General features: G+C 41.6%; 1 protein-coding gene across 1 annotated transcript in view; it reads left to right on the top strand.

Annotated features, from left to right (window-relative positions):
* Positions 1-22,733, top strand: part of Myo16 (myosin XVI) — a 368,989-nt gene that overhangs the window by 121,290 nt on the left and 224,966 nt on the right. Inside the window, exons 4-5 of the mRNA XM_070003305.1 lie at positions 3,915-4,058; positions 21,145-21,253. Of these exons, the coding sequence (XP_069859406.1) occupies positions 3,915-4,058; positions 21,145-21,253 (253 nt within the window). The remainder of the gene's footprint in view (positions 1-3,914; positions 4,059-21,144; positions 21,254-22,733) is intronic.

Genomic DNA, 22,733 nt, shown 5'->3' with positions numbered 1-22,733 from the left:
CCTCAGATGCTATCACAAAGTGCTGGAGGCTAGATTTGTACAAACCTTGCAGTTTGGGAAGTTGGAAGTCCAAAAATGCTTCCCCACATCCCTCATCCAGCTAACCTCTGCTGATGTCCTGGCAGTATTCGACAGAGGAGAGATCACACCACCAATCAGGACTGGAAGCCAGAGAGGAGAAAGGACTGACTCCTCTGTAACAGTTCACTCTTGCAGGAGCTAGCTGGGGTCCTACACACTACCTGAATCTCCTTGAGATCATGCTGCCACTTGTCAGACCACCTCCCTCTAAAGGTTCTCCGGCATCAACACCCGTGGCAGGAATGGGCTCTTCATCCCACGTTGTCTGTATCTGCACAATGGGATACTCTAGTCATAGAGCAACAGGGGTGAAATAACACAGAATAGAGCCAGCCTCGCCTGTGGTGAGCAGAGGGGCGGATGAGCAGAGGGCCCAGGTTTTGAGGCTCTCTTGGAGGGTACGTTTGCCCTGTGTTGCTGGCTCTCCTGATGGATGGAGCTCAGATTGGAGGGAAGGCTGTCTCTGGGGTCCCCAAGTCTTCTGTAATGCAGAAGGAGAGCCTGGGCTAGAGCAGAGGGGTACAGAACAACAGGGGAACCTTAGAAACAAAACCAGGAAGATGAAAGACCTCTCAGTGATTCTAGAAGACTCCACACATCCAGAGACATTCAGGCATTTCCAGGAGACACGGTGTTCCCCAGGATTATTAGCCTCTCTGGACATTTCCAGATGAGCAGAGTTTATTCTGTGTTCCAGGGGTTCAGAGGAGGAAAAGAGCAAACCGAGCATCTGAGGTAAACTGGGCAGCAAGAGGATTGAAGAGCTTGGAGCTGAGGACCAGCTCCTGGGGAAACAGCCCTGCACGGTGCTGGGGTAAGAGGCATTCCAGGCTGGGTTCTTGGGTGTGTGTGTGGCTCAGTCACACAGCTTGTGCTAGCAGGGTATGCAGTTGGTTTATCGTTCTGTTGTCACTGCCTTGAAGTCCTTACTCAGTCTGGGGGAAGAGGCACTCTGCTTCCCACTGTGTTCTGAGGATTGTGAGGTAGAGCATGCTCGGCATGTGGAGAGGTCAAGGATGAGATGGAGCTGTGGCCACCACTCCTGCTGCAGACAGAGATGCCTGGTGTGTCCTTAAGCGCGTGGGCTCATCCTCCCCCTGCTGTCATAAAACAGAACTAGAAATTGGCGAAAGCGTGAAAATCAGCCTGGATTAGGAGGGAGATTTGGTGTATCAAAGAAACCGCTTCTCAGCGAGCATTAGCGTTCCTATTATAACAATACCATTGTAAGATGATCATCACTGGGATGTTCACCCATCCTAATCTTTTCAGACAAGTGTGATTAGAAGGTATTTATCACTGTCAAATTATTATTCATGATCCTCTTCAAGGTGAATTTCCGAGTTACCTCACTGGCAAAGGGCTGATCTCAGAATGCTTTGTTGGTGACAGACACTGTACCTGCACCTGAGGTGTCTGGGTTGTAGATGTGGAATAGTGGGGTGCAGGTTGGGGATGCCTTGACAGACACTGAGCAGGGAGGTTGCATTGCTACTGAGTGTGCAGTGAGAGATATCCAAGAGATGAAGAGAGTGGGAAAGGAATTGCATGTGTATAAACCTCAGAAAGTCAGCTGGATCCAGGTAGCACAGTGTACACACAATTTGCTGAAACTTCATCATTTGGTCCTTACCTTCTTTCCCATAGTTTGCTAAACAAACTCCTTTCTGCACTGAATTGTTTCACATCATTTTCCAAAGTTGTCCATCGACATGGTTCCATTCCATCCTCAACTAAGTTTTCTTGGTTCGTTTGACTTCATATCAAGAACACATTATATTGATACTATTACTTGATAGTCTAGAATCTAGGCAACTTTATTCTAACAACTTTACTTTTCATGAAAACATTTTTTCGGGCTATCCTATGCATTTGCTTATGAATTTTAGATTCAACTTTTCAATTTCTGCAGAAACACCTGAGACAACTTTTGTTGCATTTGCCTTGCAGATTATCTTGGAATGATTTGGTGACAATATTTTGTCTCTTTCTGGAGAATGCAATCTATGTTATCATTTTTAATTTAAAAATTATCACACTTATTTTTTCTATTATTACTGTTCAGGCTTTAGGTATTCTTCTCAGATTTATCCCCAGATATTTAAAAAATTAGATGCTACTCCATATTTAAAAATATTTTCCAAACATTTGCCAGTAGGGTGTAGAACACCTTTGATTTTGGCCCATTGGCTCTATTTTTAAAACTTTGCTCTATTTCATGGTTAGTTTCAATCACTTTTTATATATTTTATTGCATTTTCTGTGTAGATGATTGTGTTGTAGACAAATGAGGCAGTTTTAGTTCTTTCTTCTCAAAGTAGATAACTTCTATGTTTGTTTCATTCATTATTGCATTGGTTAGGATGTCCAACAAAATTATAAAGAGCAGTTACACAAATGAGCATTTCACATGCCTGCCTCCTCCTTAACTTCAGGGCCAAGCATACAGAATTTCATGAGGAAAATTCTTAGGTTTTATTTCCTTATCCAATCTAGCAATCCTTTTTATAAAAATTGTGTCATTTAGAATGTTGACATTTGTTTTCATAATTATTTGTGTGCTTGGGTTGAAATCTAATTGGTCTGATTAGTAAATGGGAATCAGAGAACATTTAACAAAACCAAGAATCCTTTGAAGGATACAGGAGACAGTAAACCCAGGTAGTTAGCCCAAATTTAGACAGGAAATATTTATCTGGGGGTTGGAATGTGGCTTAATGGTAGAGTGCTTGCCTACCATGCCTGAAGCCCTGGGTTTGATTCCTCGGTACCACATAAACAGAAAGAGTTGGAAGTGGCTCTGTGGCTCTTGAGCCCAAGAAGCTTAGGGACAGTGCCCGGGCCCTGAGTTCAAGCCCCAGGACTGGCAAAAAAAAATTTATTTTAGTTTGGGAATAATAAGTTCCAGGATAATTTGTCTTAGCAGGTTATAGAGTATCCATAAAATGTGAAATCATGAGCACATTAGAGACATTTTAGTTTCATCAGTTAACTTGCAACATCATAATGGGCTTCAGGATGACTAGACCATCATACACAACACATGTAAGATTACATGTATGAAAGCTACTGTAAGAATGGTTAAAAGACAAAGTTAAAAATATTTGCAGGTCTTGTCCATCTTGGATACAATAAAATTCTAAAACTCTTGTGTTTTTTCCACTAACTGTCAACACAAACTAGAAAAATAAATCGCAGTTCCAAAATCTGCATTTCAGAAAAATAGTTATTACAAGGCAGGCACTGGTGACTCAGACCTGTAATCCTAGCTACTCAGGAGTCTGAGAGCTGAGGATCGCGATTGGGAGCCAACTCAGGCAGGAACGTCCTTGATACTCTTATCTCTAATTAACTACCAAGAAAAAGAAAATTGGGAAGTGGAGTTGTGATCAAGTGGTAGAGCACTAGCTAGCCTTGAAAAAAAAAAACAAACAAACACAAAAACTTAAGAGACAGCACCCCGGCCCTGAGTTTAAGCCCAGAACTAGAGCAATTTAAAAAAATTATTATGTTTCTAGTTTTTCTAATGCTTCAATATTTTTTCTAATAATCTTAGCTTTAATTGGAAAGAACTTGGTCAGTGACATGATAACTTTAAATTTCTTCCTTCCTATTGTTTTTCTTATTACTGTTCATTGTCCAAACTTCTCCAGTCAGAATAACCTCAGCTCCATTTCTTTAGCTTGGCTGAGGAGTGAGTAAGTTCTTTCCCAGTTTGGCTTCGCCTCTTTTCTTCTACAGCTGAGCACTGGAGTTTCTGTCTATGAAAACCGGGGATAGATCACATCACAGACAGTTACATTACATTTCATGTTTCTTCTCCCTTCTTTCAGTGTGCTCGTTATGACAATGCCTTCATCGCAGAGATCCTGATTGAGAAGGGGGTCGATGTCAACCATCAGGATGAAGACTTTTGGACACCAATGCACATTGCCTGTGCATGTGATAACCCAGACATTGTGCTGCTGCTTCTTTTGGTGAGTAAATCCAGGCAGTTTATCTACCATTTGATGACTTGATCATACTATAAGAGGCAGTGTATCTAACTCATAAAATTCCACAGTATATAATGCTGCATTTGAGGAAAACATATGTCTAGGTCATCATTTATATACTTAGAACACCACGCCATTACTAAAGTTTTAGGTCTCAAAAATTCTGAAATAAATGGAATGGATGCTGTCTCAAGCTTTATTCTTTTTTGCCTTTTCTTGGGAATTATATCTTGAGATAAGTCAGTATTAAATGAAATAGCTGGATAATTTTATTGTTTACTCCACTGCCTCAAATTTTGCTTAATTGGTGTGCGAATGTCAGAAGATGTGGCTTTCATTGAATCTTATTTCCTTAGTTATATCTTGTAAAGAAGAATAAATGATATTTGTTCATTTGAAAATGAAAAGCTCAAAAATATCACTGAAATTTGTTGTTGTTTTCGGTTAGACCATGGCCCCGAGGCTTTAAACACTTAGTGTTGGAATTGAGACAGTACTTTTTCTAAATATAATTTAAGAAATCATAAAGGAGGTCTTGCAAATGCTCAAGAATATAAGAACAAGAATTATTTTGTCTTTTCTCTTTATTAATGTTATTAACGATTTCCTGATTTTTCATATACATTGATTATATAAGCTCTCAACATCTTACATACAGGGAAATGGATGTTTATGTATATTAAGTACCTCACCCTTAAATAGCAAGCCCTTGATCCGAACTAACGTTTCCTGTCTCCTTCTACTCAGCCACATGATGTGTGTCCAGTGCCAGTGCTTGCATACAACCCACGTCCTGTCTTGAGGCTGAACAGCAAAAAATGTATTTTCTCCCAGTCCTGCAGAATGATACATGAAATCAGAGTGGTATCATGGCCTTCAGGCTCCATGAGAAAATTCTGCCTTCCTTGGCTGTGCCTCGTGTCCTGGCTTACAGATGCACCCCTCTATTTCTACCTCTGTTACCATGTTGCCTTCTTGCACGTCTCCATGTCCAAGCTCCTGTTTTTCTTTTTGTTAGGGTGATGTCATACATTGCACGTAGGGTCCATTCCAGGCAGTGTGTATGACCTCATATTTGATTATGCCTGCCAGGACCTAAATTCTACACAAGGCCATATTCATTAATATTGGCTTTTAATACATGGAACATACTTTGTAAGAGAAGCAATTAAATGTACTATATTACTCCTTCTGTCTTCACTTTAAAAGTTATGAGTGAAAATATTTTGGGGATTGAGATTTCTTTAATCTTGTAAGAGGTTTAAGTTTTTTTCTATTTTTCTCTAAATTGTCCCTCATGAATATGTATTCTTTGTAAAAGTAGGGATAAATGTCACTGGAAACATTTTTCTTTCAAGTTTAGAATATGGAGGCTCTATTAAATTAATAATACATGAAAAAAGAAAGGATTATGTTTTTAAATTAGAAACTGTTGGAAGACTAGTATTTTACGTGAGAAAACGTGAGAAGCTACTTGTCTCATTTATAAGAACAAAAGCTATTTGTTAAAATAGAACCTAAGAAGAGCCAAATTGCCAGCACAAAGGCTATGGATTAGCTTGGCACAAAGTATAATTGAAAATGCATCCCAGAATATGCTGGGTCACCTGGAAGTAATGCTGGACAGGGGTTGACCTAGAAGTCTCTGGAAAGCTGGGACCTCAAAGAGCACCAGGCCGCACTATGTCTGCAGTGAATTCCACACATTTTCTTGGGTAGTTCAATCACGAGATACCCAAGGTGAAATAATTGCTTCAGTGATAAGATGCTCCGATGAAAACTTCAGTTTGTGACTTTGTAGTTTTCCTATGTTCTTGTTATTTTTTTCTAAATATTGGTTGGAAATTGAAAGTTTTTCAAAGCCTATTTTGAATGTTTTCCCTATTGAACTGTTGTTAATCACATTACTCCTTTTGCCAAGAGTCTCTTCATTTATTTCTGCCTGAAGAGTGGCCAGGTCTGGTTTGAAGAGCCCTTACACATGCAGCTGGGCTTGAACGTTTTTAATAGTCCTTTCCCTTCCTCGATGCTCTTTAGCAGCCAAAACCTCACCTGGCTGAATTCACACATCTTTCTCCATCCTTAGTTCTACTTATAGCCAAGAACCCCTTCCTTATTCTAGAATGTCTTAGTTTGTTTATCATTAGTAAATGCTAACTGTACTCAGGCATTTAATTATGGCAGTCCCATTCATGCATGTAACATATGATTTATGATAGAACCAGGAAAAATATCTTCTTTACATGGTTTTCACTGGATTCAGTCCAGGATCCTCATTTCATGTATTGTACAATTTTTCACCTATTCAGCCTATTTGTTTACAAATACTCCTTTCAGCACAAAAAATTGTCCCATGGTCTCTTACTGGTTTTTGTTAAGAGAAAAAGCTGAGAGATAGAAATGGTATTTCCTGTGTGGTCATAGAGTTAAATCTATACTTTTCAACGTATTGAAACCATTTTCATGGAAAGTCATGAAAATGCTCTGTTTCTTACACTGTAGAATAATTCAACCTAATGCACCATATCATCTATCCACCAGTCACTTTTACTCTATAATTTATTTACCAGATGACAAGAATTCACAATTCATTCATTTCTTTCATGCAGTACATATTTATTAAATGATTACAGTGTTCTAGATACTACACAGCAAGTAGGAAGACATCTATTCTAGAGTACTAGCATAAATCAGTCATGCAAGTAGTAAACTTGCTGCCTGGTGGAATTTGCTAATTGGACTGAGCTGGTCTGGGTAGCTTTATTCACAAAACTCTACAAGAAGCCAGAATATGTATCACAGAAACAACTGACTTTCAAATAACTGTTGATGAGGTAGGTTATCATAAAACCTCAAGTTGCTACAAAAATATCTCCCTGCCAGCAACCACAAAAGAGAGTTCATTTTATTTACAGAATTAAATGCCATATCTAGGATTCTTGTTCCCAAATCCTGTTGGTGGGTTAGAGAGAACCCAGTAGACATGTGATTTCCTTCTGTCCTTACTGAATGGAGTCAGCAATGCACAGAGGAAGCAAGTGTCTTGGGTTTGGGGGACTTCGATTCTCCTGGTCAGACACAGGGAACAACTAATAAATTAGGCTTGGTATTGGATTTAAGGATGAGAGAAAGAGAAAGACACAGGTGAATTTCTTTTCCTTTTTAAAAAATGGAAATGTGGGCTGGGAAGGTGGCTCAGTGGTAGAGCGCTTGCCTTGCATGCATGAGTCCCTGGGTTCGATTCCTCAGCACCACATAAGCAGAAAAAGCCGGAAGTGGTGCGGTAGCTCAAGTGGTAGAGTGCTAGCCTTGAACTGAAGAGCTGAGGGACAGCGCCCAGGCCCAGAGTTCAGGTCCCACAACTGGCAAAAAAAAAAGAGTAAATGTTCTTGTGAAGGTGATGTACAGAGGGGTTACAGTTACATAAGTCAGGTAAGGAATACATTTCCTTTTGAATAGTGTCACCCCTCCCGCATTCTCTCACAGTGTTTCCCCTCCTTACTTCCCTCCCAACTTTCCAACACAGTGTCTAGTGTGTGTGTCACTTGTGAATTGGTTTACCCTTTGTCTCGCTGTTTCTGCACAGATGAATGTCTTACCTTTGGTCTGAATATCTAGAAGTCCAGTTTGTAACTTTTGTTTGCCTTTGGAGACAAAGGAGAGGGTATAAGGGGTCTGAGTTAAAAACATTTACTTTAAAGGAAAAATTTAAATTACGCAGATCATCTACATTGATTCTTGTTTGGGGGCAGATGATACTTGTGTTAGTGATTATCTTCTTAAACATTTTCTAATGGAAATCTTTTGGGAGGAAGTGGCTGGTATCTGTTATATCCTGGAATCATTTAACAAATTATACTGTGAAAGGTGGCTACTCTACATCATTTAAGGAAATTGACACATTGGCATTTTTGTACAAAGCCAAGTATCCTCTATCCAAGTGAACCAGCAATCAGAATTCAATCAGCAATTTACTCAAAGGAATTGAAACCAACATACGCACTGGGTTCAATTCACAGCTCTACAATGGAAACCAAACTCACTCAAATATATTTATACAGTTGTTTTCATGATTGTCAAACATTAGAAGCAAGAAAGGTATTCTCCGTAAGCAAGTAGACACAGACATTATTAGTCATACACATAATGGGTAAGATAGACTAGTAAACAAAAGAGGGAGCTAACAAACCATGAGAAGACCTGGTTGAGTCTTAAGTGCACATTGCTAGCCAAGAGGAGGAATTCAGATTGAAATGGCTTCCATAAGAGAAGTTATCCATACAGTAAAAACAATACAAAGCAAAAACCAATGTTAGCAGGGTTTTGGTGACGGAGCAGAGGATGAGCAGGTTGAATGGTGGCGAGGGTCTAAAAGAAGGGGGAGATTGAGAGATGGGTGGCTCACGCCTACAATAGCTACTTAGGAGGGAGACTGAGATTGGGAGATCACATTTTGAGCTTGCCCTGAGAAGAAATGTTCATGAGATCTACTTATCGGCCTGTAACACAGTGTTGAACACTCTTCCAGGCTAGGCAGGAGTTTGAGATTGTGAGGAATGTGGTTCTAGGCTAGACTGGCAGAACACAATTCACTCCACAGAGGACAACAGAGCTCAAGAGGTTTGAACCTCATCCCAAGAATGATGGTAGACCTAAAATAGGCAGATCACAGTCCAAGCAAGGATTATCCTAACAACAGCCCGTAGAAACCCCTGTACCAGTGTGAGAGAAAAAGAGAGTGAGAGGCAGAGAGAAAGAGAGAGTTTGTCAACAGGTACAAAGTCAACCACACTGCTCCCTCCTGATGGCCCAAGCTGGAGCGATGTGAGAAGCAGTAGAGTGCTGGATTACTTTCAAGATACAGACGACATGTCTATAATCTCACATTTACACCAACAAATGGGTAAGAACACATGACTGATCCTGCAGAAGAACCCCACACCCCACATCATTGCTGTTGCTGCTCTTCCTCTCAAAGAACAGGAGGATATCTCTTTACTGATAATTTTGCATCATGCTCACAATGAAATTAGATGTTGGACACTTCGTGAGGGAAGGAAAAAGGCACGGGGTGTCTCAGCTGAGAGATCTGATCCACAACACCACAGACAGGAGGTCCAAGTAGATGGCACCAGTCATCGGTCATGATGACCTTGGTTGTCCTGGCACGATGTCCCGAGAATGCTCTTGTGTCAAGTGCAGGAGCCCAGTAACCATGAGAACAAACATGAACATATCACCTATGCACCTCAAAATGTCTGCGGTTGGGGCTGAGACCCGGTGAGCATCGACAGCAGTCACTAGTGGTTCTGGATGCATGCCTCTGCTGTCGGGGAGAGGGTCTTCATGTGCCACACATGAAGACACCTTCAGAGACACCGGAAACTAGCCTCAGTTTGAAAGCTGGTTTAAAGTCTAAGATACTAAAACACACATCAGGATTTGCCCACAGATACTTAAAGATGTTTTTGTGCTTCAGGAGAGCCAAAATGAATTTCTCATTATGACTGGAGAGGATGCGATTCTGTTATTCCTCTATCACATTCCACTACATTTCCCTGTACCAAGATTTCCCATATGGAAGGCCTCACACATACCTGTGCCTCACAGATAACTCAAGCTATTGGTCAGTGGACATAGGTTAAGAAGACTGTGCTATGTTTCATCAAGTCTTTGTGGTTTTTTTGTTTTTAGGATAGGGTTATTAAGATCCCTATGGCCAATGTTATAGATAACAAGCAGAAATACTGAGATATTTCATCCACCTGCTACTCATGGCCTCAAAAGAGTTTATTCTATTAATGCTTGTTTGAGATTGATACTTCATTTACATTCTGAAAGAACAGATGGCCTTGTGGAGGAAAGTGGGGTCAGTACTACTTTTCATTTAAATCAGAAACATGAAGTGTCTCATGGAAGGTTGGGCAAGAGTCCTGATAGATGGATGGCAGATCAGTACTGATAAAGGGGACAGATAGCCTCAATTCTCACCTTATTTCCTGGGAAGACTATGCCTCCGTATTCATGGCAGGACATGCACTCCTGCCACCGGTACCTGGCTGGCAGAGACCGGGAGAGCAGCCAAGGAGGAGCTCAAGGCTGGCTTGTGCTACATGGGGAGAGCCTGGCTTTAGAAAATTAGAAAAATGGGGGAAAAAGAGAACACAGGAAGAAAAGCAGTCTCCGTCTTTGGGAGCTGCTTCTTTACAGGAATATCTTTCATGATTCACTTCCTAAACTTAAATATTATCATACAGCGTGTTTAAGAGTACACAGTTTTAATGACAATAAATATGGAGCAAGACCTGGGAGACTGGGGGTTCATCCACATGAATGACACAGAGTAAACAGGGATTGTAACTCTGCCAAACATATAACCCAAGGTGCCTGGTTAACCACACTGTAACATCAAGGAAAAGGCCAGATACTTGTGACCCACACCTGTAATCCTGCATATTTGATAGGTAGAAATCATAGGATTGTGGTTTGAGGCCAGCACAAACAGTATTTGTCTAGACCCTATCTCAAAATTCAATTCAGGAATTGTGGCATATGCTTGTCTGTAATCCCAGCTACATAGGAGGAAGGAGAAAGATCAAGATCCAAAGCTACCTCTATCAAAATTAGTGTAGATGCTATCTGAAAATCAAAACTAAAAGGACCAAGAATATGGCTCAAGTGGTAGAGTGCTTGCCCAGCATGCTCAAGGCACTGAGTTTCATTCCCAGTACTACAGAGGGGGAGGGAGGGAGGGAGGAGAGGAAAGAGGGAAAGGGAGAGGGAAAGAGGGAAGGAAGGAAGGAAGGAAGGAAGGAAGGAAGGAAGGAAGGAAGGAAGGAAGGAAAGATGGAAGGAAGGAAGGAAGGAAATGAAAGAAAGGAGAAAGAAAGAGAAGAAAAAGAAAGAAAATAAAAAGAAGGGAAGGAAGGAGGGAGGTTTGCAAAATCAAATCCTGAAACATTATTTCCAACACTTAAAAAAAGCTCACAGTTAGTTTATGTTGCTCATTAATTTAGGATCCAAACTTTGTAAATTGTATTCTTTATTCTGTATTTGTATTTGTATTTTTGTGACAATTGTGGTTTATCTATGCCTTTTAAAAAATAACTTTTTAAATTTATATCATTGACTATACCATATATATTTAATTTCTGAAAATCCTTTTGTAATGTGCTTTCTTTTTCTCATTCAGAAGATATTTGTACTAGTTTTGAAAGCATTGGGAAATACATCTTAGGAAAAACATCATATCTAATCCCATTAATCAGACAAGAATCAATGTTAGTGTTTTAATATGTTCCCTCAGAGTTCACTTTTTCTGTGATTGTGTAAATAAAGCTCCTACCTACATCTTAGATTCACAGTACACACACACACACACACACACACACACACACACACACACACACACACACACACACACGTGATTTTAAAAATAACTTCACATAAATTTGTGAATATTTTTCCATGTTTTACAATGTTTTATCCAAACATGAATTGAATGGCTGCATGACATTCCATATTTAGAATCTGTAATACTTCAAGTAATCTTTTGGGCATCTTAAGCTATTTCCAGTTTTTTACACTTACCCATAACAAATACTGCATAATTTAAGAGATTGTGTTTCCAATCGAATTTAATGACCAGCTTTCTTTCCCCATGAGTTATATAGAATAAATTGAAATGAATAAAAGAAGTTCTCTCTGTGTTTTATGGCTCCACAGCCATAAACCACAAACCTGGCTTTGTCTACAATAAAGGCACTCAACTAAGACTCCTCCAGTTTTTGGTGACTGATTCATAAAAGCCTTAGCCATTAACCGTACTCTGAAACACCAGTGCATGAGATGACTGCCCCGGCCTCTAAGTGATCCTCGAAATGTTCTCCCTGCAAGCAGAGAAGAAGTAGTCAGGTCCAGAGCTGTAGCTGGGTACAGTTGGGTACTGTTTCCTGCAGTATCAGTGTGCCAAGTCAGCTGACACTACAATCTAATCCACCTAGAGAAGTTTTTTATGGTGTCCTCATGATGGTGGTCTCAAAGTTTGAATTGTGTTCATGGAAATCCCACCCCAAGGTGACATGGGGAGAGGAAGAGGAGGGCCTTGTCCTTAGAGAGAGACAACACGAAGCTAGCTGTCCTCTTTCCCAGGACACAGCAAGAAGGCACCAGGGCTGAGCCGTGGAGCTTGGCCACACACCACAGCTGCCTTGCCTTGATCTTAACTTGCAGCCTCCAGATGGGAGGAAACACTTTCTGTTGTTTTGAAGCCTCCAAGTCTAAGTATCGGTCCATCCTCTTGTCCCTCCTCCCTGCAAGCCCTCCCTCAGAGGCCCCTCTTACTCAGCTCTGCCACATAGGGCTGTTATGGCTGTCCTCATATTACATCTGAAGACCTCCCAGAGATAAATAGCATCTCCAGACCATTAGGAGAGACATTAAGGGACAGAAAATACCAACTGCCCACATGTTCAGCTTGCTGATAAGCAAGCCTGGAAAAAAAAAACTGTATTTTCTCAGAACAAATATGAAATCTTTATAGTAACAAAACATGCTTTTTCACCAGCAGAGCAAATAAGCTGCTTTGGGAGAATAATTAAATGAATGATTAATGTGGTGGAGGGCAGAGGCTGGTTTTGCGCGAGGCTTTAGTCGATAAATATTTACCAACTACTTACGTGTGGCGCACACAGAGCGGCTGTGCAGAGAAAACCACTGGCTCATTAGGAAATGCGACGTGAGGGACAAGAAATCCTGGTCCACTAACCCTGACCATATGGCTCCTTATTCTTCCCAAACCCAGGATCTCTTCACTTCGCTTTGTCTCAGAAACACTCACTCCATAGGCATCTTTGTGAAATTGTATCTTTTAATTGGATGGTTGACCTTTAATTATATTATGGCCATTAATCGATTCAAATGACATTCTAGCTAGCTCCCCGGAGAATGGTTCATTCATCTAAAGGTTTCCTGCTCATCACTGTATTTCATAGATGTGAAATGAGAGTGGAGCAATCCAGAATACTGTGTGTTGTCACAACCATACTTTTATTTGTTCTTTATTTCTTGAAAAAAAATAATTCCTATGAGAAGGTAACATTTCCATGATAAAATTTTTTGGGGAAGATTCCTAACAAATACAAGAGTGACAGTACACAAGGCAAGTGGCATGGTCACATGGAGACAATTCTGGGACATCATTGGATGTGTTCTGACTCTTCCCATTCTGTCCCCTTCCTCCTTTGCACATGAAGAGAAATGTGGAAACCAACAAAATGACTGCTGACAGCTTGGAAGCTGGACTTTTTATACATGCTTGGACTCCTATGTGTCTCCAGGCCTTAAAATAGTTCTTCAATGTGATTCTCACTGATAGGCCATTTTATCATATGGAGGTTATTAATGAACTGTTCGACTTGATTGTATTGGCAAATGTTCATTACTTTTGACCCAGTTTTACTGTCCTATGACACTGCTTCCTACTGCTAACAGTAAGTAGCTTTGTACCTGCCATTGTTTCTTTTCATGTTAGCTTTCCCTTGGAAAAGCTAGATTGCTTTTCAGGGGTTGTTCAAAACACGTCAGTGCCACCCTTCTGATTTTCATCTGAGATACGGTGATTTCCGGTTCTTTCAGATGGTCCTTCCGGGCTTGGCATCCACCTCTTCCTTTTAGCCTTTCCTCCTCAGTGTGGGAGGTGGGACTCATACTCAGTTCTCACTGCTATTGGGCCATTCTCCCTCATCACCCCACTGGGCACATGGATTTCTGCCTAGCATGACCATTAAAGTGCCTCACGCCCATCACTTAGAGCTAATCTAGGGTTAGCTTTGCTTTCTCCTATAATGGTTGTATGATTTAGCACAACAGCAGTGGAACACACACATGCTTCTGTTCTCCCCGTGTAGGAAATCATTGAACTCGGGTACTTTAGAGAGAGGCACACGAATGCTCTCAAATATTACTTAACTGTTATAAAATTTTCATGGTTGTAATAAAGCTTTTAAATTTTACTACCATGAAGATCTGTGGTTATTAAAAGCTCACGGTACATTTTAATGATAATAAGAGCTTAGTTCCTCAATAAGCAGACTTCCCAAGTGTGTGTATTACCCCTTATATCATCTGCCAAAGGAAAAATATGTGCTTCTTAGTTTCTTTCTTCTCACAAACAACGAGACTTTGTGGAAAGTCTATTCCAGACTAAAATCACTAGAAGATACGACATCTCCGGGCCAGAATGGAGATGGCTTGAAGCCCCCTCTGGTAGGAGACTCAAATTGTGGCCAATCCTGAAAGAGTCCTCTCCCAGGTCCATCCTTCATGCACATCAGATGTCACTCTTCCGGCGTCTGCCTGCTCCTACTTTCCCCTGACTGCTCAGCGCTTTCTGTGGGCACGTCGTGGCTTGGCCTCGGATAAGACATCACACACAATTCAAAGGCTTCATCTGGGGAGGGGTAAGGTGGGATAAGGTCTCTGTCAGGCACACTGTGTTGCACTAGGTTCAAGGTCAGCACATGTCCATACAATTCTTCTTCCATGGGAATGACTGTCGGGGAGGACTGAGTGAGTCTGCAAATGTATTCACAGATCCAGACATTGAAAAATGGTATCAGTTCTTTGGGGGAACAAGCATAGAACACAGTGGCTGCAATGTGCTGAAGTGAGAGGGAGAGCACTTAGAGGTATGAATTCTAGTCACTGCAAAGTGTACGGGCAGAGCAGGAGGTGCAGGGCAAGGGGAGCTGAGCACTATGAAGGACAGTGAACTGCCCAGGTGAGATATTCCTGGGCTACTCATGAATCAGCAGACTACAGAACTAAGGCCAGATCTTGTAAGCACCTCGACCGTGTTACGGTTAATTGTGGGTGTTAATTGGTGTTAATTGTGGGAGGTTCTTATCTAAGGTATCTGTTTTCCTCTTTAAATGATTTATAAAATTCACCCTTGAATCTATCTGAGCCTAAAACTTTGGAGGGATTCTAGTTATGAATTCAATCCATTGAAAAGATACAGGCATTTCAGATGGTCTGCCTCTTGAGATAATTGTCCAGTTTCATCGAGGGTGTAAACTGTGTAAGTAGAGAATTGTTCACAGCGATCCTTTACCATCCTTTAGCAGTGCCTTGGCTTCCCCTTCTGATGACCATCTATTGTTCTTTTTATTTTTAAACATGGCTGGAGGCCGATCCGTCTTAACTAGCTTGCGGTTCTTGTATAAAGGCACTGACCTGATCATTAAAGCTCCATCTCCATCAACTCAGCAGTGTCAGTACCAGTGGTGTCTCAATGCACAAACTTGAGAGGAGATCAAAGCACTCAGTCCACACGGTGCAGTATGAGTACTATGTTTATGACCCAAGATTTCCATGATAAAGTACATAAATGGAGGCTTAAGACACCAAACACCTAATTTTCTCCCAGTTCTAGATTCGAGAAGCCCTCTACTGGGATGTCAGCATGTTCACAAGCTCTTCCTGCTCAGGAGGGAATGTTCTCAAGCCTTCTACAATGCCTGGTAACCCCAGGCGTGTCTTGTCTTATGACAGTATCACCCCAATCTTTCTTTCTGTCATCACGTGTCTGTCTCACCTATATTGCTTTGCTTCTCTTCTTACAAGTACATCAGCCAAACCAAATTCAACCTGGGCCTCTGCAGTGACCCTATTTCCAAATAAAGCCACAGTCACAGGCACCAGGCTTGGGGGTTCTGTCTAACATCTGCAGTGGAAGCAATCTGGCTCACAGTGGCCATGAGGAAGCACTCTGTACCACTCGTTCCACTTGCAGTAGGGAAAAAAGCCACCAGAAAGACTCATCATATAAGAGTGGTGTCCCTTGGTTGATGTTCCATCCACTCATTTCATTAGCATGGCAGCATGACTTACAGGATTGTTAACAAAGGAAACCATTAACAGCTGTAGTCATGGGGATTAAATTTTGACAAAAGCCAGAAAAAGTATATATTGGTACAAATACCATCTGACATGCAGGAAATATCATTCACAGCTCTGTGTGTGTGTGTATGTGTGTGTGTGTGTGTGTGTGTGTGAAAGAGAGAGAGAGAGAGAGAGAGAGAGCGAGAGAGAGAGAGAGAGAGAGAGAGAGAAAGAGAGAGAGAGAGAGAGAGAGAGAAAGAGAGAGAGAGAGAGAGAGAGAGAGAGAGAGAGAGAGAGAGAGAGAGAGAGAGAGAGAGAGAGAGAGAGAGAGAGAGATAGTTAAGTTCTAGCTCCAGGACTTAAGAAATATAGATTAGGACAAATTGGAAGTGGAGTGGCCTTGCAGTTTCTACAATTAAAGATGAAATGTGCTCAGGGGCTCCTGTAGAAACGATCAAGTCCTCAACTGCAGCTCCCAGGAAGGGCTTGGTGTCAATTTTTCATGTGTAACGTTTAGTACTCTCATTCCCCTGATGCGAACCAATCTTGCTATGATTGATTTATTTTCCAGGAGCAAATTAAAAGATTTCCCTCATCTATATTGCACAGATAAAATGCTTTTTGCTAGTCTGTAGTTGTAGGTCCACAGTAGAGTACTGCCTAGCAATTTCAAAGCTTGGCTTCAGTATGAAGCACCTCGAAACCGGGTGTCAGTTTGAACTGTGAAGTTGTTCTTCATTTAAAACTTATTCTGGAAGAGAGAAATGGGCTAGTAATGACAGCCAGCACATAAAACTTGGAGTCAAAAATGGTGTTACATGCCTGTAAAACCAGTACCTTGGAGGCTGAGCAGGAAGATTGTGGGTTTTAAGCCTGACTGGACTATATACCAGACCTTGTTTAAGGAAAGAAAAGCAAAAAAGAATATTAAAAAGGGCTGTTCATTCCTATTTTTATAAGTATTGCATTCATTTATTTAAAAATAGTATTTAAGATTTGTGAGATGTAATTCCTGAACCTATTATTCTTCTTTCATGAACGTTTAGGCTTGTTTTATACTTGAAAGGCTTAGTCTGAAGTATTAACCCTCGTGCATCTCATCTACAATAATGTAAGCAGACATCCCATCAAATGCACATAGCAACACAGGAGGGAATTAATGTGAATGCTCAGAAAGGGTCAAGCCAACATGCAAGGAGACAGCATCATTAATCTGTGCACCAGTTCAGGAGAGTTTTATATTTACAGCTGAAGATGTACATATGGGACTCCTACCAGGAGAATTAGATTTGAAATGTAATATGAACATCTCAAATGATTATCAAGTACATATCTTAGATGAGCAAGTAGCACATGCATGTAATTAATCATAGACAGGAAATATTACAAGTGACACATTTGGTTGTTTTGTGCTTTATAATCATCTTATATTAATTGTAAGAAGTAAGGAGTATTTCCATGATGCATATAATATATTGAATCATATTTACCCATTTTTATTGAATTGACCTACTAATTTGCTTTCACTTTGCAAAACGGAGTTGATTTGCTATACCTAGGGGGTTCTAATTATTTTTAAAATAAAAACTAGCAGAAGCTAAGTGCCAGAAACTCATGTCTGTATGTTAGATTCTCAAGAAGCTGACTAAAGATTGCAGCTTAAAGTCAATTTGGGCATAAAGGTCCACTAGACTCCAAAATAACCAAAAAGAAAGCAGGACTTAGAGGTGTAGTTCAAGTGGTAAAATACTAATAGAGCAAGAAAACTGTGAGTGTGAATTTAAACCCTAGCAAGATGAACAATCATTCAACATAAATAATAAGATCAAGTAGAGTATCTTAGTGCTAACTCTCTGGTCCATGATTTAGTGTCCATTTGATAACTCTCTGGTCCATGGTTTAGTGTCCATTTGATATGCTACAAATTAGGACCCCATGAAGCTACTAAGAGAAATGATCTTGATAGATGTCCATGGCTAATACTTCTAATCCTAGCTACTGAGGAGGCTGAGATGCAGAGGATCATGCTTCAAAGCCAGTTTGGGACATTCTATTTCTATAGTCTGGAAATAGTCTAGGACACTCTTATCTCTAGCTAACCAACAAAGTGATAGACTAAAAGTGTGGCCCAAGAGAGAGAAAACCAACGGTGTGCTAGAGTACAAGGTCCTGAGTTCCATCTGGAGTACCAGTAAACACATACACAGAGAGAGAGAGAGAGGAGGGGGGGGAGAAAGAGACAGAGACAGAGAGAGAGAGACAGAGACAGAGACAGAGACAGAGAGACAGAGAGAGGGAAGAGAGAGAGAGAAAGGTTTTGACATTTTGAGAAAACTTTTGTATTGCAACAATCAAATTGTTTTAATGGGATCCATTATTCATTTAAAACGTACATCATCAGGACAAAATAAATAAATAAGATGTAATTCTTGAAGGTGCTGTACTTTTTTGGTAATGACATATGTACAACATAACAGAAATATTTATTCACAGTGATTAAAGAAGTCTCCTATGTAAAGAATAAATCATTCCTTGATATTAGGTGTTAATCCCATTGTAGTGATTACCTAAAGCCTAATTGCTTAGCAAAATTATGCAAATTTCTGTTTATTGTGAGATATAAACACACGATTTTATTATATATTTGGTATGTATAAATTAGTTATTTTATAGCACAGATGTGTACATTATTACATTACTTTAATAAAAAAAAAATAAAAATAAAACGTACATTTAATTTTGACCTGTATGGTCAAATAATAAAAAAAAATATCTCAGGTATGAATCCCATCAATGGCATTCTTGGTGATCTTAAAGTGGAGTAACAAATACATGCTGCAGTAACGTGAACTCATGCAGAGGGGAGAATGTGGCATGTGTGTACGTGTGAGATGTCAGCAAGCTTCTGGGCCATTTTCAGGCACTCAGTGTAGACCAGCTCTCCTACTTTATTCCATATGCGGATTCTTTTGTGTTTCTGCCATAAAACACTTACCTGCTGTTCCCTGCTGAGAAGGAGACCCTTGCTTTCCTCTCCAGGTCTGCTTGTGTCAGTGCAGAAATGAGTTTTGGGATCCCTGCATCCCAAAGGGGCAGGTTTTGCCTTTAGAAATTGTCTGGATTCCTATAAATAACTTCAAAATTGCTAAAGCTGCACATGCCAAAATCATTTATTGCAGCCTGCCAAGGAGTCTCCATTCTTAGCTTTACGCCAGCCCTTTTTTGTCAAGGCATTATCTCCAAGTATAAGTTCTGTAGGCGATGGCATAAAATAATCCCTGCTGTATTCCTGCGGGAGCTCTGAACTCCCTCACAGTAGGACACAGGAAGACTAAGGTTTTGGGGAAAGCACAGAAAGAACTAGAAGCCACAGGCAGAAAGTGCGAGGAAGGACCTGAGGAATCGACTCTGTGGCAGAGTGGGGGTGCATAGAACTCACAGGTGTGCTCTAACATTTTCCGAAGACCAGTGGTTAGAACTTGGCTACTAGTTCTGTCCTGCCCTCCCCTCCGCTCTTCTCTCCTTCCCTCCTCTTCACCTCAGCATTCCCTTCCCTTCCTTTTCCTTCTCTTCCTCTTTCGTTCCCTTCTTTCTTCTTCCCTTCTCTTTCTAACACTTTCCTTCCCAGTCCTTCCTTCCCTCCCTCCTTTTCTTTCCTTCCTCCCTTCTTCCCTTTCTCCTCCCTCCCTTCCTTCCTTCTTTCCTTCACTCCTTCCTTTTTTCCCTCCTTCCTCCCTCCCTCTTTTTCCTCCCTCCCTCCTTCCTTTCTTCCTTTTCATTTATATTCAATGTGACACCACTATCCTTGTAGTTATTATTTCTGTAGAATTTACACAGAGATAGATAGCCAAGCCTAGTGAGAGCCTGGTAAAGTTAACTCCACTATGTGCTGCATCAATCACGCCGCACTCACCACCAGCCTGAATCTCACAAGACTACTCGTGTTCACGAATGCGCCAAGCCCCAGACTCTATTTGGGAGCTGGGGTCCATGAGCCTCTCTACTCCTGAAAATGCTCTGTTAGACTCTAACCAAAAGGATCTCTGCCAGTTATTTTAACAAAATAGGCTGAAGATAAATAATTATTCATTATTAAAAAGGAATTGACTACTTCTGTGAGCAAGAGAATTGTGAAGAATACAGGAAAAGCACATGTCAGAAGCAGATACTCCTGCTGGGGCTAAGGAGTGTGTGTTCATCCCCTACCCTTAGAGATGGGCTCATAGCCATGTGTAAGTTGAACGGGGAACTCCATAAACAATAATGAGCAGTGGAGATGCTTCCTATGACCAATGCCTAAGAGTTAGTGCAAAACTTCCCTTGCCTCTAAGCTGGATGTACAGAGAGGTTAGAAGCACAGCAGTTCCCAGGAGTGCCACCAAAAAATGTCACTCTGAGGGGCTGGGAAGGTGGCTCAGTGGTAGAGCGCTTGCCTTGCATGTATGAGGCCCTGGGTTCGATTCCTCAGCACCACATAAGCAGGAAAAAAAAGCCAGAAGTGGCACTGTGGCTCAAGTGGTAGAGCACTAGCCTTGAGCTGAAGAGCTGAAGGACAGTGCCCAGGCCCAGAGTTCAGGCCCACAACTGTATCCCCCCCCAAAAAAAAAATGTCACTCTGGGTTTAAAAGATGTGGGTGGTATAACCAACCTAATTCATCTCATCAGGCCCTTAGTGGCCACGGGTTTCGCTTTTCAGTAGAGAATAGTTTGGGAGGAGAGAAAAACCCACTGGGAACTGTTAGCATAAACCCTAAGTCACTGTGGCACAAGAACAGTTCCACGAAGTTTCTCTGAAGTAAGGAACTATTTCCAGTTGGTCATGAGGAGTTCACAGCTCCGATGTTCTGAAGATTGCATAAGCCAAGGGCACCAAGCAGCAGCCGACAGTACGGGGCTCACCTCCGCTTGGAGCCATTGCTCTACCTGCCTAGCAATGGGATGGAGATGCAGCCGGGCCATGACGTCCTGTGTTTGCTGGAATGCTTTATGAGCCTAAGTGTCACCACACAGTTTAATATAGTTCCCTGCAAAACGATTCTGACTTCCTCTATGATTCTTCAGGGTTTTATCGAACACAAACTATATCTGGCCACTGATTGCCGATCAGGGCTGAATGAAGCTTGGCGTCTGCTTTTTGCCTGCGTGATATGTATAATGTCATTGTTTTTCCTTCTTTTTCCTACAGTCCGGGGCCGATGTTCTTCTCCAGGACGTCAACGGAAACATCCCCCTAGATTACGCTCTCGAAGGGACAGAATCCAGCTCTATCCTGTTGACCTATCTGGATGAAAATGGTAGGCTAGAACTTTTTTGAGGGGAAAAATAAATAAAAACCTAGAAATAAATACATTGTGGAATTATACATACCTGTTCATCTTCATAAGTATGCTGCTGTGCATTCACCCTGACATTTCCTCCGCGAGTCAGTGAATACAGCCCTTCCTTCCTCCCTTCCCACTGTTTGCATTGAATTGTGCAGTCCTTGAGGTTGCTTTCCACAAGCCAGTAGAAACCTAGAAGGCAGTGGTGGAGGGAAGCTGAGCAGCATGTGAGGTGTGTAATGAGCAGGACAGTGTTTGTAATTATGAACTATTCAGGAAGAGCAGTGAGCCAACACACAGTGGAATTTCCAGATCATGGGAGCCAGGTCATCTCAAGTGTTTTCTCCCCAAAGTGTGGGGTCCCAGTCAAATGGGAAGCCATTGACATCACAAGCGGAGCCGTGTGTGCGGCCTGCCTTCATCCGCTCGGTGATGCTGAGCAATGGGAGCATCTGCAGAAGAGAGCCCCCAGCTGTTACAATGTGAGCCAGAAAGACATGGGGCTGAGCTCCGACAGGTGGCTGACAGGGACAGGGGAGTTAATTACACGGAGCCAGCATGTAATTCATGACTCAGCCCTGTTGGGGGTGGGAGAGTAGGAGGCCCTGGAATCCCGGGGCGTGGCATGGTGAGAAAGTGGAGAGCCACACACGCCCTCCTTTGCCCTGCTGGTGAGGTACAGATGACAGCGAGGAGGGGACAGTGCTTTACAAAGATGACCCTGCTCAGAGGAAGGTTCCACTTGGAAGAGGCCCTGGCCCAGTGAAGCTCCCCTTCCCACCACTGAGGGAAGTGGTCCCATCATCCTCCCTGTGCTCCGCCTGCTTAATCTCCTGCACTTGCTTGTCTTACAAGATTTATTCTTAGGAGAGCTTAAAATAATAATTAGTACTTGGCAGTCACGAATTCATAAGCACAAGGTCTCATTGGTTCACAAAAGCAGGGGAGGAAAGGTTTGCCTTGACGCATATGAGGCTGTCTAAGCTGAAGGTCACCCAGGCAAGGTCAAAGCAGTATACAGGGAAGGATGCTTGAAGCCAGGATTTCCTGGCTGAAGGTTAATGCCCACGTCCCCTGAACAACTTGCGAGGAAGGTCACAGTTCTAGATTTTCAGGAAAAACTTAGTGCACAGTGCTGACCACCGTGAGGTAGGCTGAAAAACTAGTCAAGAGAGTTAAGAACCAATGACGATTGCTTATTACACAAACACCCATGTAATCATCATCATAATCAAGAGAGAAAAAAGAGAGATTGTGCTGTTGGGAATGGACTTGGCTCCAAATCCATGAAGCTGGCACATTAACTCTGTGCACTTCTTGTCTGTATATAAATAAAATAGATTTCCAGCTGCCACATCAGAAATAATGTGGCTGTGCTTCCTTGGCGAGCTAGTTTTATGCCTGTTTTCTGCTTTTCATATTGGTCTGAATTTCTGAAAGCCACAGTCCTAAA

Source organism: Dipodomys merriami, unplaced genomic scaffold (assembly GCF_024711535.1).
Source record: "Dipodomys merriami isolate MVZ:Mamm:240054 unplaced genomic scaffold, mDipMer1.0.p SCAF_6, whole genome shotgun sequence".
Classification (NCBI taxonomy): Eukaryota; Metazoa; Chordata; class Mammalia; order Rodentia; family Heteromyidae; genus Dipodomys; species Dipodomys merriami.
The sequence above is the reverse complement of the archived record's forward strand: the minus strand, read 5'-3'. Positions and strand labels throughout refer to the sequence as shown.